The sequence below is a fragment of the Periophthalmus magnuspinnatus genome, chromosome 24 (genome assembly GCF_009829125.3).
Source record: "Periophthalmus magnuspinnatus isolate fPerMag1 chromosome 24, fPerMag1.2.pri, whole genome shotgun sequence".
NCBI classification, from domain to species: Eukaryota; Metazoa; Chordata; class Actinopteri; order Gobiiformes; family Gobiidae; genus Periophthalmus; species Periophthalmus magnuspinnatus.
The window spans coordinates 15037761-15056093 of NC_047149.1; the positions used below are offsets into that span (position 1 = coordinate 15037761).

General features: G+C 39.2%; 2 protein-coding genes across 2 annotated transcripts; both read right to left on the reverse strand.

Annotated features, from left to right (window-relative positions):
• Positions 1-185: 185 nt before the first annotated feature.
• LOC117393099 (trans-L-3-hydroxyproline dehydratase) lies at positions 186-2482 on the reverse strand. Its single transcript, XM_033991276.2, has 6 exons — positions 2414-2482; positions 1569-2053; positions 1336-1505; positions 1130-1252; positions 903-1040; positions 186-337 (listed from the first exon to the last, which is right to left on the reverse strand). The coding sequence occupies exons 2-6, from the start codon at positions 2044-2046 to the stop codon at positions 212-214; spliced, it is 1035 nt and encodes a 344-aa protein (XP_033847167.1). The 5' UTR covers positions 2047-2053; positions 2414-2482; the 3' UTR covers positions 186-211.
• A 1492-nt stretch (positions 2483-3974) lies between these two features.
• LOC117392495 (potassium voltage-gated channel subfamily H member 5-like) lies at positions 3975-18218 on the reverse strand. The gene is made up of 12 exons (XM_033990589.2): positions 18140-18218; positions 17058-17181; positions 16401-16507; positions 16189-16317; positions 15231-15346; positions 14553-14945; positions 14379-14462; positions 13397-13826; positions 7463-7662; positions 6813-7065; positions 6024-6220; positions 3975-4907 (listed from the first exon to the last, which is right to left on the reverse strand). The coding sequence occupies exons 1-12, from the start codon at positions 18210-18212 to the stop codon at positions 3975-3977; spliced, it is 3039 nt and encodes a 1012-aa protein (XP_033846480.1). The 5' UTR covers positions 18213-18218.
• Positions 18219-18333: the final 115 nt, after the last annotated feature.

Genomic DNA, 18333 nt, shown 5'->3' on the forward strand with positions numbered 1-18333 from the left:
TCAGATAAATACCTCAAGATCAAGTTATGCAATTACTGAACTTGTTAATATAGTCTGAACCCCCTCAAATTTATTTAACCCAAACATAATACAACTTTAACTCCATCTACTGGTGGAAAGTAATCACTGCCACAATGACGTAACAAAGAATAATATTTTTTTATTAAATGCAGCAAGACATTTGCCATTATCAGGTCTATGTTGTAGTTTTTCACTTGAGAAGAAACCCCTGTGAGAGATCATCGTGAGCCTCCTGGACAAAGCGTGAGACACCGGTGTAAAATGCTTGGCCCGAAACCTCCACCACAACAGCCTTAAAGTCCCCACACACTGTCTCCTGAAAGAAACAAGTGATTTCAACGAGGCCTGTCATGATAAGTCCGATTTTGCTGAAGAAAATATAGACGATAAACGATAATATTGAAACTAATAGTTGCCACTGACACAACACTAAAATAGGTTTATCTATTTTCTATTTTAACTATTCTAAATGTACAATATTGTTAAAAACTGACCTTGAATAAATAAAGAGTAAAATTAAACATTTTAGTAGCCAACATCTGTCACTATTTATAGATACAAACTTATTTATTCAACAATTTACAGCGCAAATCTTACCACAGTAGAGAAAAATAACAAAAGGTTCTTCTACTTGTATAAAGTACCAAAAATAAATACTAACCCCAAAAATTACTCTTCCATCTGTCATATAAGCAATAAACAATATGGCCTGGGTCATAAGTTGCTTCCTACTAATCAGAATAATTGTGGACTTAAGGTGAATGAGTTACTTCATCAAAAGCCAACGATAAAGATAAACACCACCACACACGTCAATATTTTCATGATCTCTGAAACATTTGCCCTAAATCCTTAATCTGTGCTGTCCCAGTCAGACGTACCTCCACAGCTCGCCCTGTGAACTTTGACCCCGTGGCTCCACTCTGAAACATCCTGGTTTGATTCAGTGCGATCAGACCTTTGTGAAACTGCAGAGCCACTCGAGCCGTCACTCCTGAGCCTGTGGGGCTGCGGTCCACCTGCAAAGAGCAGCTGGTGTTCTTCACCACTGTGTATAGTACAATAGTGATTTACAGTGTAATGAACAGATAATTTCTGACTGATTTACCTGCGCTTCGGCAAACACACAGACATTAGATGTGGGCTCAGAGGAATATTCATCTTTGCCGTCAGTGAGAATGGTCCCGTACAAAAAAGCCAGGTCATCACTGACAGGATGGTTGAGCTTCACCTTATTAAAAATGTAATTAATTAATGAAAAAAATAAGAAATTGTTAAGTTGTGAAGTAACTTCAGTCTCTAGTATATAACTACCTGAGCTTTGACGGCTTTGGTCACTGCAGTGGCGGCGTCTACTAGATCTCGAGTCCTGGATTTGTTAACATCTAAACCAAATGTTTGTGCATCAACAAAAGCATAAAAGGCTCCTCCATAACTGATGTCCACTGTTATGTCCCCGAGTCCCTCCACCGTTACTGTCACATCTAAGAAAAACATTTATTATCATTATGTCAGTATGTAATTTCACACATGATATATGCTCTCACCTGTAGCAAAAGCAAAAGCAGGTACACTGTGAAAGCGCACAGCTCCTGTATGACTGTCTGAATATTGCACAAAGGCCTTGACCAGTCCACAGGGGCAGTGGATGTTCACTTGTGTCTCTGGGGACTGAGGCTCCTTCACCAGTTTATAGTCTACTGCAAACCGTCCCAGAGCAATGACTGCATGTCCACACATGGTACTGTAGCCTTCATTGTGCATGAAGAGCACCCCGAGGTCTGCATCGGGCAGCTCACTGTCTACCACCAAGGCCCCGTACATGTCGTAGTGCCCCCGTGGTTCAAACATCAGGACCCTGCGTAGGTGGTCCAGGTGCTCACGGACGTACCGTCTTTTGGACAGCAGAGTATGTCCCGGGACAGAGGGGTATCCACTGACAATGATGCGCAGTGGCTCTCCTCCTGTGTGCATGTCCACCACAGATAGCTCTGGGCCTTCATGAGGAGGAAGCTGCAGGTCCATGTTTCAGCTGAGAATAAAGAAACAGTGATAACAGTGATTTACTAATTGTTATTTTTTACAGTGTTTGTATTTGTGTTGTATCATGGAGTGTATTGCCTACTAGTGGCTTGACATGTAGCAGACAACTATGGTCACTATCTCTCATCATTATCATCTTAGACCTACTCCAGTTCTATGTTTTGGGGCAGACTTAAAATGTTTCTCCAGATGCACTGGCAAGTTGTGCATGCTCTGTAAACCAGGAGACTTTGCACTGAGGGAAAACACTGTGAGAAAGCAACATGCTCCGTCATATATAATAAAAAGCTGCTGATTATAAACTGTGCAAAGTTATTGTAAGTAATATAAGTAATATAAATAACTTTACCTGATTCAGTTGTTTCAGCTGTGGACACGGGGCACAGGACACTGGACAGGGAGCGCACGAGCCCACGCCTACAGCAGGGTGGGCTTTTGGCGCCTTCTGTTGGTCTGGAGGTGATATTTGTGTTGTAAACATGATTTTACAACTGTTTGCCTGACCAGCCAGTCCCTTCTATTTCAGGTAAACTATAATTGTATGCATAAGCTGAATGCAAAGAGTTACAAAACAGTTTTAACCTATTTGCTTTAGTGGGCCTTTTGTTTAAACCTTTCTTAGTGTGCATTTCTGTTTTTAAGTTTTAACTGTCTACTTTTTCTGAATTAATGATTAGATGAGGGGTGTCTGGTTAATGCTTCTGGGGTAAAGTGAATTATGTACAATTCTGCGGTTACATTGGGGTCTAATTGTGAATGTATATTTTTTTCACTGTTGTGATTGGTTGATTACTCATACTCTATATAAGGGAAGGGAAAAGCCTGTCCTCATACCTTGGGAAGCTCAGAGGGGCTGAAACCTTGTATTAATAAAAGTGAACCAAGAGTGAAACAGTGTGGGGGAGTCTTCCTTTCAGCTAAGTGCCTCTCCTCCGACGCACCTGTCGCCCAGTAAGGTGTGCACAGTCTACACAGAAACGAGTAGTATTAATGCTAATTCACTGATTTATTGAATGAAAAAATATAAACAAATTAATCAGTGTACATATTTCAGATGCTTTATTTAATATTTTGAAAGTGTCCAGATGCAGTTTAAAATAACTTTGTTTTTTGCTACAGACAGAAAAAAGCTATAAATTTTGGTAGAATTTAAAGAATATATTATGCATAGGCAAGTGCATACTGGGTAAGGTCTGCATAATAACTTTTAAAGAAAACAGGTATGCTAAGGTGTACCCTTTATATTGTGATTTGTAAACACTGTTACATTTTTCATAGTGCAACGTTTCCTGAGACAATGGGCCTAGTCTTTTGACAAAAGAATAGTTTACAGTTAGTTTAAATGTTCTATTACACATGCCAGCATGAATAAATAATGAATAACACAATAAATAATAAATAAAACACAAAATACCGTGTCATTACTGTAATAATACTATCTATTGAATAGTATCTCCACCCGCTGCTTGATAAGGCACATTTTCATAACTTGCCCAGTCCCAGCAGCACCGCTCCTCTGAGAGTTTTAATCACACAACACAAATGAATTCTTTGAGGTTTAAAGGGGTCCTTTCTCTCCAACTTTATCAAAATATAAATAATAAAGGTTCTGCATACAAAAAGTGACCCAAATAAATATGTTCATCTGTACAAGGTTCAGATCACTGTCAAAGTCAAAAAATGACAATCTAATCACTGCATTGATACTGCTCCAACTCTTCTGGTCTCTTCCAATGTTATTCACCGACTACTATTATTTAATTAGCTGTAACGAAAGAATAAACATTAGTTCCTTAAACCTCTTAAGTAAACATTTACAGGGATATTCTGATAACACAAAGAGCATCACAGCATGCAGCGATCAGTGTTTCATGCATCTAGTGCATTTCATTTTCACAGTAAGCTAAGTATCAGAATGTCTCATGGTCATTCTTAGGGGGTCCCAATGAGGTGACAGAGTCCTGAGTCTTTGCTCTGGTTTGGGAGGAGGATGTGGGGGGCAGTGACAGGCGTCTGCCTCCCGAGAGGAGCCGCAGGATCTGCCCCACCTGCAATTCCAGCACAGACATGCAGCCGCTCAGCCTCTGGATGTCCCCCTTCAGCTCAGCTTTGGCCTCCTGGAGAGAGCTCTGCAGCTGGCTGTGCTCAGACAGGGGTGTGACAAAAGACTGTTTTAAAGACGCCTCCATCGGACTGCGCTCAATAGGGCTGCGCTCAAAGGAGCTCCGGGAATCGCCTGCTCGGTCGATGCGCAGGTCACTCTTAGTGATGCCGCTGTCACAGGAGTCTGTTTTATGCAGTGCACTGGTTTCCTCCGCTGCACTGAGACTCTCTGCACCCCCCGTGTCCCCACTGCCCTCTGGGTCCTGAGTCTTGGTGGTGGGTGCAGTTTGATCTGCCTCAGACTTAGGCTCAGACTGTTTTTGAGTAGGAGGGGGTGCTGTAGTGGCACTCTTGAATTTGGCCCACCCCCTCACCCCTCCTCGCAGTGACACAGCTCCATCTCGTCCCGGGACAGGGCTCTGAGCTCTAGAACCCTCTGCAGAGGGCTTAGTGGCACTCTCGTCCTGACCCTGTGCTTCTCTATGAGCCCTTGCCGGAGAGCCCTGGGTCGTGGTACTGTTATTGTCACTGTTGTCATGGTGATGTGGCTCAACTTGGATACAGTTGTGGTCACAATAAGACTCTATGAGGGTCTGTCCATCTGGGGTCTGACTGTCCCGCTGCTGCCTGAACCTCTGGAACAGTTTCCGCACAGGGTGATCTTCGGGGATGGAGAGGGCCACCTCGTTTCTCTGCCGCTCCTCCTCCCGCTTCACGTCTGCGATCTTTCTGAAGATGACCTGTTAGGACATCACAGGAACAGTCTGAGCAGTACGTCAATACACGAGCATTAAACGCACACAGTCCAAGTGTGCTGAAATATTAAAGACATGAGAGCGGCAAAACAGAGGGAAACTGTAAATGGGTCAATAATGCATCGGAGCCTAGAAGCCTTTTGAATTATTCTCCAATTTCAAGACAAACCTAGTACATTGTTACTATACTGTAAGCTAAAAGAAATATCATGTTTCATTTGTCCTTTAGGTTAACTTTATTTCAATTTCCCTTTGTACAAATCACATTCAATGCAAAATCACAATGCAATATAAATATATGTAACTAAGTCCACAAAGTCCACAAAAAGTAGGTACAAAGTGAGGAAGAATATGTTTGATGTCAGACAAATGAATAATAAATGCCTTGTATTTACAATGAATATGGTTTAACCATAAAAACATAAATATTTCACATTGTGTGTATATTCAAGTTTACTTTACGTGGTTTGTGTTACATAAATTTACATATATTACATACACAGTGCAAAAAGCTTCTAATGTGTTTCTATAGTTCAACAAATCACTTCATTTTTGCTTTACTTGGATAATGCTCATTAACTATTCATGCATTTTTCATCCCAAAGGAAAATGATATAATCATAACGATATCAGCAGCACTTTGAAGGTTGCACTGCTCTGTAAGTGGGATTATAAGTCTCTCTCTAAGTGTGTAGCATACACTTTTTATCTGTGCTAGAAATTGACAAAAATCATAATCATATTTAAAAGACTTATTTATGTCTGTGACAAAAGTACAGATTTAGGCCTGCTTACGGTAATTAGTCATGTTTTGTCATCCTTGTTTTAAAAGGAGTTGTAGACCAGTGCTTTGGCTCCAGCTTTGAGGGGCAGATCAACATATCATTCAGAACTAAATATATTTCTTTTATAAATAGCTTTTTTTTCTATTGCATAATGTTTATAAATGAGGCATGGATTAATTGAAACATTATCTATGATTAAAAATAGATTAATAGCACAGTCTTATTCTATGCGTATTGTATAAACACCAGTCAGTTGGGTCCATTTTGATAATTAGTTCATAATAAGCAAAGATTCTGTGTGGAGAAACTGTCTTACCCGTTTGCGCAGGTTACAGGTGAGGAGGAGATTGCGAGAGAAAGAGTTGGCAAAAGCGGTGTAGAAATCCAGGACCCGCAGGAGTGCGTCTCTCTTGATCACGTGGAGGTCGCAGTAGGTCAGGGCACGGACATTGGCACAGGCGCGGGCCAGAGTGCTCTCCTTCCAAAACACATCTCCAAAGACATCACCTTTACCTGCATGGACCAGAGTTGAGCGGGTGAAGGACAACAGTGAGGTTACAATGCTGGACGAGGTGCGTTATCTATCTGAAATTCATTAAAAGTACACTATGTTACTTTTCTGGTGAGGGGGTACATCAGCTGCTTGTTGGCCTGGAGATTGCTTTGACTTGAATGTCCCACAGCATGGCATTACACTTATTTATACAACCATTTATTTATTTACAGGTGTTTTTATTGCTCAAAAATACCTTTAAAAGATGCATTCTTAAGGTGAAAAGGCTTGCCTCTCCACAGATCTGACCTGTAACTTGGCCTGGTGGCATCACCTATTTGTCTCTATGGAGATAGATATGTTTAATGCCATATTGTGAAACATTACAGGCTTAAGAAACCTGAAACTAATTATTAACACTGAAATCAGAAAGTAACATGTAAATAGTGCTACTGGAGATGAAAACAAACAAACAAAACAAAACAAAACAATAGATTTACAAATAATTAATTGGGTTAAAAAGAATCCCATTGTTTTGTAAAGCATTTTGTCACCCTGAGTATTGAAAAGGGCTCTAAAAAATAAAGATGAGTATTTTAATATTTACTTTACCGAGTATTGCAACGACCTCGTCGTCCTGAATGACCTCCAGTGACCCCGAGACCACGAAGCACAGGGTGTCTACGCTCTCGCCGATGTGGAAGATGAGGTCCCCTGGGGCACAGTGTGTGGTGGTGAACTCCACGGCCAGAGAGCGCAAGCAGCTGTCACTGGCCAATCGGAACGCAGCGTGGTCATTGAACACTGGTCTGTTGAGGTGCACGCAGATGTCCGCCCGCATGTCTTTGGGGCAGATGGAGAGGACCTGCCACAGGGGAAACAGACAGGACATAATGAAGGGCCTTAAAGTAGCTGAATTTGTGAGACTTTTAGATTTTTTATATAATTGTTATGAGAGTTAGATAACTGTTACACTTAAAACATTGGAATAATATACATAGCAAAAATCACATTTATATTTAACAGATATTAGATTAGGACCAAAATGACTGAGATATTATTACAAATAATTATTATTACATTTCTTTTACATGTATATCCTTGTCCTTGTTTTGTTATTACTCCAGGATCTGGACTTGAATTCTCTTCAAACTTGGCTCACTCAAATGTTTAAAATATAAATCTGTATTTTGAGTTCTTGTCCAGAGCTATAGAAAACAATGTACTGTAATAGTGTAATACTTTACTGAATAGTGGAGTACCTTCTCTGCGTCAATGCCTTTAGACATGGCCCATGTGGACACGATGAAGTCCATGACTCTTTCACTCAGACCTTTGGGGACCTGGTAGAGCTTGAGGAAGTCCCGCACATTGTTGAGCATCTCGTGGTAGCGGTTTGTGTTTGTGTACATTTGCTGGAAAATCGTGGTGACATTTCCAAAAATAGTTGCATAAAGTAGAGCTGAAACAAAATGTAAAAATCATGTCAGTCATGGTAATTACATCATACATATAGACCAGTCATGATAAATACTATCAACTTATGACAGATGGAACAATCTTTTTTGGGAGTCAGTTATTGTGGGGATTTAGTGTTTGTACTAGTGGAGGAGTTTTCTGTACTATAAGATTTAATTTGTAGAGGCTTGAATTATGAACTTGTATGACTTATAGATACAAACTAATTGTGCTGCAAAAGTGTTGCATTCTGGGTTTTTATTTTATTTATTAAAGCTTGTGTCTTTTTTAAACAATATTGCACATTTAGAATAGTTTTTGTGGATAATTCTGCTTCATGGTTTGGTTTCAATATTATCATTTATCATCTGTATTTACTTTAGCAGTATATCATGCTTCAAAAGTTGTGACAGGCCTATTGTAGATACTACATCACTGCAGTAATATATGGATGGTCTGATATTGATTCTGGCCAATAACCAATATCTGTATCAATACCATAACCAATATCTGTATCAATACCAATATCAATACCAATATCAACACCAACTGCTGCACCTCCAGCCACGACTCCGTCAAACTGGTTAAGTTTGCGGATGACACCACCCTCATCGGACTCATCTCGGACAGCGATGAGTCTGCCTACAGGAGGGGGGTGGACCGGCTGGTGTCCTGGTGCAGCAGCAACAACCTGGAGCTCAACGCCCAGAAGACAGTGGAGATGATCGTGGACTTCAGGAAAGTCACAGCCCCCCTGCCTCCCCTCACCCTGACGGACTCCCCCATCCCCACTGTGGACTCTTTCCGCTTCCTGGGCACCTGCATCACCCAGGATCTCAAGTGGGAGCCGACCATCAGCTCCCTCATCAAGAAAGCCCAGCAGAGGATGTTCCACCTGCGGCAGCTGAGGAAACTCAAGCTGCCGGTCCAGATGATGGTGCAGTTTTACACTTCCATCATTGAGTCCATCCTCACCTCCTCCATCACTGTGTGGTTCGCTGGGGCCACTGCCAGGGACAGACAGAGACTGCAGCGCATCGTGCGCTCTGCTGAGAAGGTGATTGGCTGCAGCCTTCCATCTATACAGGACCTGTACGTCTCCAGGACTCGGGGGCGAGCAGGCCGTATAGCAGCTGACACTTCTCACCCTGGACATGGACTATTTGAGCCACTTCCCTCTGGCAGGAGGCTACGGTCCATTGGGACCAGAACCTCTCGCCATAAGAACAGTTTCTTCCCCTCTGCTGTTTGTCTCATGAACACTTTATAATATCTGCACAAACTGGACACTTTATAACACCGGTCACTTTAATAAGCCACTTTGCACTGTTGTTCTGATGCTGCTGTTGTACATATTTTCTCCCTTTAAGTATTTCATTTGATTTTTTTAAGCATATCTTTTTAACTTTGTGCATGCCCTTATTTGTATTTGTATTTGTATTTATTCAGTGTGTTTATGTTGCACTTTTTCACCGTATCACGTTCCTAGTTTGTGAACTGTGTTCACAGACTATGGCAATAAAAGTCTTCTGATCTGATCTGATCTGCCGACATCAACAGTATCAATATTTCAGATTCCATGGAGGTCCACAAGCTGAAGTTAAGTTGTAGTTAAAGTGACAAATTAACTGTTCTCATTAGTAAAAATGTATTATCCCTGATTTAATATAATTTGTTGTACTTTTATGTAAAACATCTGCATCAAATTCTATGAAACATCAGTCCTCCAAAACAATTTTAAACTATGGGCCAGCCAATTGTCGTGATATCATATAAACACAACCTATTGTGTTACCGTTCCATTCAAATATAACCAATGTGTGTCTTAAGTTAATTACGCTGACAACATCATCAATAATTCAAGTTAATTAGGTTGGAAAATGCAAATATCTTGAGAAGGCTATGTTCTAAAAGAGCTAGTGAGTATATAATATAAGTCAAGGGGGTTCAGCACCCACTAGCAGCAGCCAATACAAGAAGAGATCACAGAGGTTAGAAGATCCAACATGAAGGCTCAGTGTCCGTCCAGGCCCTCAGGCAAACTCTCCCTTTCTTGTATTGCTGGTTGCTGCACATAATTAGTGTATTTGTAGTAAGATATTTACTGGGCATAACCAAATGTGACACTGTCGTTGGACTGAATGATCCTGGCGATAGAAGCTGTACCGGGATGAGGGCTGTTTACATGGGGCGAGCGAGGAGCGTAAAGCAGGGATGTCACTTCATGTTTGACTCTGTGGTATTATTGCATCACTTTACACACAGCTTTGGTCAAACTGGATAGAGAGGAGCACATGAACCACAGTCGTGACTCTGAAATAGGCCTGCCAGTGGAGGAAGTCGCACAAAAGGTGGAGCTATTACTGTAACTGTGTTTACCAGGGACACGGGATAAAAATAGAGCTTTCATTTCTGACTGTACAATGCAATACTGCAGCTCTGACATTTTAGTGAAATTGCTAAGTTGAATTGAAAGTCATTGTCACGTCTATTCTTCAAAATGTGAATGTGAAAAATTATAGTATTTTAGGATTTTACAGCTTTTAAATTTCTTCATAATTTAGTAATGCATGTTGACCAGCGGAGTTTGAGTTTTTTGTTTTATTCTGTAATGAAGTTTCAGCCATTGTGCTCATCATAGGTTTTGGAGAAATGGACATTTAGCACTGTTGCCATAGAAATAACAGTTAAAACTAAAAACAGAAACCTTAAAACAGAAAGTTTAATGGACCAGAGGTGAGGTAAGAAAAACTATGAGGGACAATTTTAATATTGTAGATGGCAGATAATTTACTGTGACAACCATAGAAAAAGTATTGTTAAAATAATAAAAATGTTATTTCCCGTCAGACAGAGCTTCACGGAGCAGCGCTGGAGATGTCACTTTTTATCATGAACAAAACTTGTTCCAAACTCTCCCCAGTCGTCTGATTCACTGAGGCTGCAGTAAATGCAAAGAGCTGGAGGTTATTTAACAAGCTAAATATAAGTTACAACTGAACTCTTCGTACAAATGTGTTAAGCACTTAGTATAGTATAGTACCACATATATTCTCAGAGCAAAAATGTGTACTCAAGTAAGTGTAATGTTACTTCTTAATAATATAATAATGTCAGGAAAGTAGCCTATGTAAATTTAACCAAGTACTACCCCCACTGCATATCCTGCATGTTCACCTGATATTTTAAAGGTAATACTGAGCTTAAACTCTAAGCACATATCTCCGCATCTGCCCAGTCTGGGTCGATACTATATTATGCCGCATTACTGGCAGCTGTTGTAGCCGGGGGCCCATCGGATGCATTATAACGTCCATCGTGAGAGTGAAGACGTCCAGATTGTTTTGGGCTCCAGTAGGAGGTTGTGTCGGCACATTAAGAGCGGGTGAGTGCATCAGGGAAATGTAAAAAGCATGAATGAGTGTGCACTGTAAGTCCTTTTGTGACCCCAGAAAAACAGGGAATCAACAACGACTGTGTAAAATGACGAGACTGCCAACATAACAAATCATAACAAACACTAACTTAATTTGCTTTTATAAACATGCTGGGAAAAGAAGATTATTTATTTTTATATGCTACATTATACACACTTCATCATTCTGGATTTACTGGGTAAGTAGTTAGGGCGACACTGACAAAAATGTATATCTCATTATTTATGTATTAATCATTTTGCATTATCTTGATCAGGATGTTATTTTAATAAAACATCAGGAAGGAATGTGCCAAAATGTGCCAATTAACTACAACATGGAAATTACACTACAAGTTTCAGTCTTTTTTGAGGCTATTTCTAAAAGATATCTTCAATACTCTAATTTTACATATACCTTCAACAACAAATGTGGTATTATCCATTTCCACTATCTCCTAGCCTTATTATTAACATATACTACAACATTTAAAATCTATACATTTGCCAGATTTATATAGAGACATACATTATATACATTTATCTAAGAATACAGTGTCCCCAAGCCTGGATAAAAAAAGCTTTGTGCATTCATATAATACCACCATCCCATGTGATTCATAACTTATTTACATTTTTATAGTATCATTCTCCGAGGGTCACTACAGACTGTAAAAACATAAATGACATCTATTTTTTGCTAACCAGGTCTTGATCATTAATTTTAATGTCTTTATAACTTATTCATTTCCCTAATGTCAAACGAGTTAAAATGCTGTCTGTAATCCTCTGGCGCTCTCAGCATGTTTTAATCTTGCCAATGTATTCAAATCTTATTCTTTGCTTGTGCCTTTTCCTTCTGGGGTTACCATAGCAAATCATCTAGTGTGTAATCTATCTGTTTATGTTTTGTGCTCTATCCTTATTTTTGGTGGTTTGGGAGTTGCACATTAGGGTCACTTGATTAATCGCAGTTGAACTGAAATCACAGATTGCAATTTGGGACTGCAACTGCAATTTCCCCCACAAACAACAAAATATCCTGTCTTATTCTGCATAAAAACTGCAAATCCTGTAGTTATTAAGTGTACAAATATTCAGAAATGTGATTCTTGTATTAGTTTGTCAGTCTTTTTGTCAATTCTTCTGGATGTGTTTAAAAAAAAAGCATATTATTAAAACATAAATAGCAAACTGCAATGCTTGTCAGAAAAAACGCAATTTAATATTTTTCCACACAACCGCACAGGCTACACCTCTTGTATTAAAATAACTGGTCTTACAAATATTTCAGTTCCGTGAGGCACTCAGTACAGAACACACCAGGAGCTGCTGTTCTTTTGCCCTCTAATCTGATTTATGTGAACTGTCAAGGTTGTTCGTTTTGTCCACTGAAGAAGAAAAAACACTGATCAGACTGACTTAAGTGCTTTGTAGAAGAATGAACATAACTGCACTTGACAAAACTGTCCAATATAAACAATACAATGGGCATTACAGGCGTTACCGAGGGTTGCCAGAAGAAGCGGCTTTAGGCTTTTAGTGGAAGCTGCAGTGAGAAAATGACAAACAGCTTGTTCTTAAAACATGTTAGACACCTCTTTGTAAATATTTCTTATTTTTGCCACTTGAAGCTTTTTTTATCCATTCATTCGTTGTAAAGTAACAATACAATCATAAATGAATCATGAAAATGTGAACAGTTATTTTCAGCTCAAGGGCATCAAACGTGTCTTTGAATGTGGATGACAGAACTCACAGTTGGATAGAGGACATCTTACTTCTAAAATACAGGATATCAACCCACTCTGCTGTGTCTGTATACTACATCGACAGTGTAGTGGGACTTTATGCACTGATTGTATAACCCACCAAAGCCCCAAACTGGAAACGTAGTAAGTAACTAAGTAAGTAAGTAATTTAAAATAGCTTTTTACGTAGACATTTGCCAGTAGAATAAGTAATTTTATTATTTTAAGTACAGCAAGATTATATAATACTAGTTCCACCTGCCTTTTTCTTTTGAGAAGTGAAAATGTTCTCTAATCAAGATTTATATATACATGTAATTTAAGTCATTTGAACTTGCTTGAGACTGGCAATTTTGCAGTACATAGGAACAGAAATAGAAGCTGCGTCTTAATCCTGCAGGAAAAGTCTGTGTCAAGCACAGTGTGAATTCGTGGCTCAGTCAATTTGCTGAATGTCTCACTCCCAACTCTTCACCCCCATTTACATTCACATTACATATTCCACTCACCAATAAAGCCAACAGGGCAGTAAAATGACCCAAAACTATTTAAAACACTGAGTGAGTACTTACATCCGACCATCATCATCGCCACTGAAAAGATCTTCTCTCCATCGGTGGTCGGCGCGATGTTCCCAAACCCAATGGTGGTGAGGCTGGTCATAGTGAAGTACAGGGAGGACACATAGAGCGTGTGCTTATTGGGGCCGCCCTCCCATTTCCCTGTCCCGCTGATGTTGTAGCGGTACGGCGCTCCAATGCTCTCAGCCAGTTGATAGAGCCAGCTGTCCTTCTTTACGCTGTTGGTGGCTTCATCGATGATTTCATAGTCTCCAATGCTGTACCAAATACAAGCCAGCCAATGGGCCACCAGACCAAAGACACACACCAAGAGGACCAGGACCGCTGCTCCGTATTCAAGATAATGATCCAGTTTACGAGCGACGCGACCCAAACGCAGCAGACGGACCACCTTTAGGGAGCTGAAGAGGCTGCTCAGACCCTAAGATACAAGAATATTATTATGTTTCTACAGAATATTTCATACCATGTCTTTAAGCTTGCAAATTGCAACATTTTGGTTTTGCATTTTTCACATTTAGCAAGGACATTAAAAGGTGCACTATGTAACTTTTCTAGTCTAGGGTCAGCCACTTACCATGGAAATGTTATTGTGAAGAGAAAAACCGTTATATTTTTCCAAAGTATTTTTAGCAACAAATCCATATGTAATTGGAAAATGCAAGAGGTAAGTTAAATGCTATAGTGTGGAATATTCAAGGCAAAGCAATAACATTTCCATGGAGAAATGCCAGGCAAATTTATTTGTATAGCAAAATTTTTACTACATGGTGCAACTTTAAACAAAAGATATTGCTCACCAAGTTCTGAATATTGAATTTGACAAATCTAATGGCTGGTCTGAGTGAGATTGAAAATGGGCAAAAATACCCATCATCAATTTAATCAAATCATCAAAACATCAAATTAATCAAATTCAAATATTGATATAAATTGTAAAATAATACTGGGCATGCACACATAAGTGTCTCACAGGGAGGACAGAGTCTTCTGTCCTGGTGATATTCCTGTGAATGCCGTTTGGGTCCCGTACGTTTCCAGATCCAGAGGTTAAGTCCTAAAACAACACCAAAATTCATTTACTTTTAGAGTGATTATGTTAAAATGAATTCTTTACAGGGTTTGTAAAAATATGTATTGCACTTGCATCGTCCACGTGTTCAAAAGCGTTGATGATATCGTAGGGCAGACAGGACAGCAGGTCAATAACAAACCAGGTCTTGAGGTAATTCATTCGTATCAGTTTGGCATCAGAGATGACCTCTCCAGCCGGACCGACGAAGGTGGTGTGGAAATTTAGCACAATGTCCACCAGAAAAATAACATCCACCACACTGTCCACCACCAGCCAGGCGATGTTGTTCTGCTTGGTTTTGAAAGACACATTGTATGGGACCATGATGGCGGTGTAAAAGGTGAGAATGAGAATGACCCAGTCCCAAGTGGTCTTAAAGGTACAGTAGTGCAGGATGATATGGGGCGGGGTCTTGGGGGCTTCCTGTTTGTACTGAGGAAGAATATCTGATCCCAGTTGAAGAACCTAGAGAAGACATTTTTTTTAAATCTTCAATGACACAGTGCATGTGGGCTGTGCAGTTAATCAGATTTTAATCAAGAGTCATTTGTAATTCTTAATGATCAGCTTGGGATTTTTAAATCAAGAGGTCTACAGCCAATACATACTCAGACTTTGTTTGGAGAAAGAAATTTTGCTATTTTTGTATTTAAAGTCTGTATTAGTTAAGTTCAGAAAATAATTTTTTTTAAATCAATTCATGAAAAGTGAACATGAACCAGGGATTGATATATCCAAGCCAAATGTCACCTCGGCCAGTCGGGACGGCTTGTGGTTGACCTCTGCTTTGCTGATGGGGGTGAGTTGCTGCACCAAGTTTCGATTGCTGGCTATAGCTCGGGTCAGTCTGGCAAACTTTGTCCATCCTATAGGTACATAAAAACATAGTCAAAATTAAAAGCAGTTACCTTGTTAAGAGCGCTGTGCGACTGTAATGGTGTCAACACAGCAAGTCATCTTCCACCATTAACTAACAGCAGACTGATTTGGCCTGGTCCATTATAGGCTCTACTCTAGATGAAACGTTGTCAGTTTCCTCACGCTTGGAACTAGTCATGGTTAAAATATGATTTGTTCACAGCAATGGACCCTTTCATTCCAAAGCTACTGGGGCAGTGTGTGAACAAGGAGGATTTTATATATATATATATATATATATATATATATATATATATATATATATATATATATATATATATATATATATATATATATACATATACATACATACATACATACATACATACATACACACACACATACACACACACACACACACACACACAGTGGCTGCTTATCAGTCAAAATGTCTTAAATGTCTCTTAATGGTATTTTCAAAGCTGTTCCTGCGTGGCTGGAGTGTTCTTTATTTCTGCTTGATGTATGCTTAAATCTCAGAGGGACTTGGCACAGTGCAGGCCTACCGAGACAAAAGAGCAGTGAACCGCACTCACAGCACCTGGACAGCTGTTTGAAGAATGTAAATGGAAATGGCTTGGGACAGTTTCCTATATGACTCTACTGTGTTAAATTAACCATACGTTCAATAGACAATATGTTTGCTCAATGCTTAGTATCATTCTGAGCTTGTCAAATGTGTGATTATACAGCATGCCTGTTTTTAAGGTTTAATCTTGCATGACTAATTGTTGTTTATTCAAATGGTGGTTGCAATAAATTATGAGTAAACAAACAATGACTCTCTCACCTTTTGTGGAATCATCCTCGATTGGTTGTTTAAAAAGTGTAATGTCCCTGAAGGTGCAGAGGAAAAGCACAACTTTGTCGTTTTCATTTCGGATGGGGGCGATCTGCATGTAAAGCCATATCGGAGTCCCTGTTCAGAATAGATATACTGTATTAGAGAGAGAAGCCAAGAAATTGTTGTACATATTCAGCTTTCAATAAAATATCACTCACTGTTTTTAGAGTAAAGCAGAACCTCATAGAAGTTGGACTCATAGTTGTCAAAGGTCTCCCTGATTTTGTCAATAGTCCCATTATCAGTCAAGTCACCATACATGAAGCTGTAGTGACAGAAATACAAATAAAACGTGCAATATTGCTGTTTAAGTTATTCATAAACAACTGTAGGTCTAAACGAGACAGTTTGAATTATAATGATAATATTTACTGCACTATAAAGTCTTTATTGGCTTTAGAACAATATTTTTCCTCATGAGACAGTCAGGTGGGAAAAGGATATTAGCTTTGGCAACTAGAAAAACAGGGGTTAAGGTTGAGTTTTATGTTAATATGGTTGTAATGGCATGATGTTACAGGACGGTAAGTGTGTGAAAGGGGACAATACCATACAGACTTATAAGGCACATCTCAAAAAACTATAGTATTAAGTCAGTTTAAGATAATGATTGGTATTCATTAATATTTAGAACTTCATGTTTACTTCATGTTTAATGAGGCCAACAGGGTAATCTACATATGCAAAATAAAATGATATGAAATGATGATGATCTTGTTATACTAAAAACTGTTTTAACCTCTCAAAGGACCATCTATTTGTAGTACTAAATTGGTTAGTGTTTTGGGGCTAATAGCATTACTCATTAGACTTACTTGCATGTGCTGCTCTTGTGCATGACCTCGGCTCGGTGGTACCCAGACAGTTTGCAGAAGCCATCATTGCTGTAAACAACTGGCCACCCCACGATCTGTGCATTTCCCAAAATGAAGCTGGTCTCTGAGGCAAAAAAAAAACAATATGAGATAATTAAAATATAATTATCCTTTAATAAAGACACATACAGCACCAGTGGGATCTAAGGAAGCAAGCAGAGGCACAACTGACCGGGATTATGCCAATGCAGCTTTTATACCGTGTAAGCATTAATTTAAAAAAGACATAAATAAACATGTCATATTCATAATTTTGTCTCATACATTAAACACTCTATACAGGAACATTTTAGAATAATTTATTTTAAAAAATGCATCGTCTGTAGGTTTGAATATGTAGGCTACGATAGAGAGAAAATGTTCCACAGCTATTCAAACCAGAAACAGGAAGCTGAGGCCATTTAACAGTAAGAGTTAATAAAAAAAAATGTTTATGTTTAAATCTTAATGTTGATTAAAAATGAATGAGAGGCAGCAAAGTTCTCCAGCTTGAAGTGCACAGGTCTGAGGAAAACAAAGGGACATTCTGTTCACAATGACATTATGAAGGGACAGTATTGGATGACAACTTTTTGGACTTTTCTTCAATTATTTTATTCTTTCCTTTATACAGGCATTTATTTGACCAAAGTGAAATCATTTGTATAAATCAAAGAAGACAGCTGCTGGTTAGAATGTGTACAACAGCTGTTTAGTAGCTTTCAAAAACTATTCAGAAAGAAATAAACTATTTTTAAATGCTTTCTCAACCATCATCTTCATATGGTCTAATTAAAAACATGTGTACTATAAAATAATATAATCAGGCTAAACAACGCAGGTGGGTTTATCAACTTATTGTTTTTATTTTGTTTAAGCTTTTTGTGGAGAAAAACATTTAAAAGTGAATATTGGATGTTAAAGGCTAATTAGGGCTATTTATATAAATGCACTATTTTTATTTATTTTTTTTGTCTGGATCAATTTTAATCTTGCTGTAGGCGAATTGTCTTAAATGCAAATAGTTTATTTAAAAAACTTACCGCTGGAGCGACGGACAATATTCTCCAGAAAAGTGTTCTGCGGTGCCACCAGTCCTCGTTTGCCCGAGTGCATCCTGATCCGGACACGGGACAGAGGCGCGCGGAGGAGCTCTCCCTGATCACAACTACCCAAAGACCCCGGGCTCAGAGCTGTGCCAGAGGAGCCACAGTCTGAGAGTCAAACTGCTCTGATT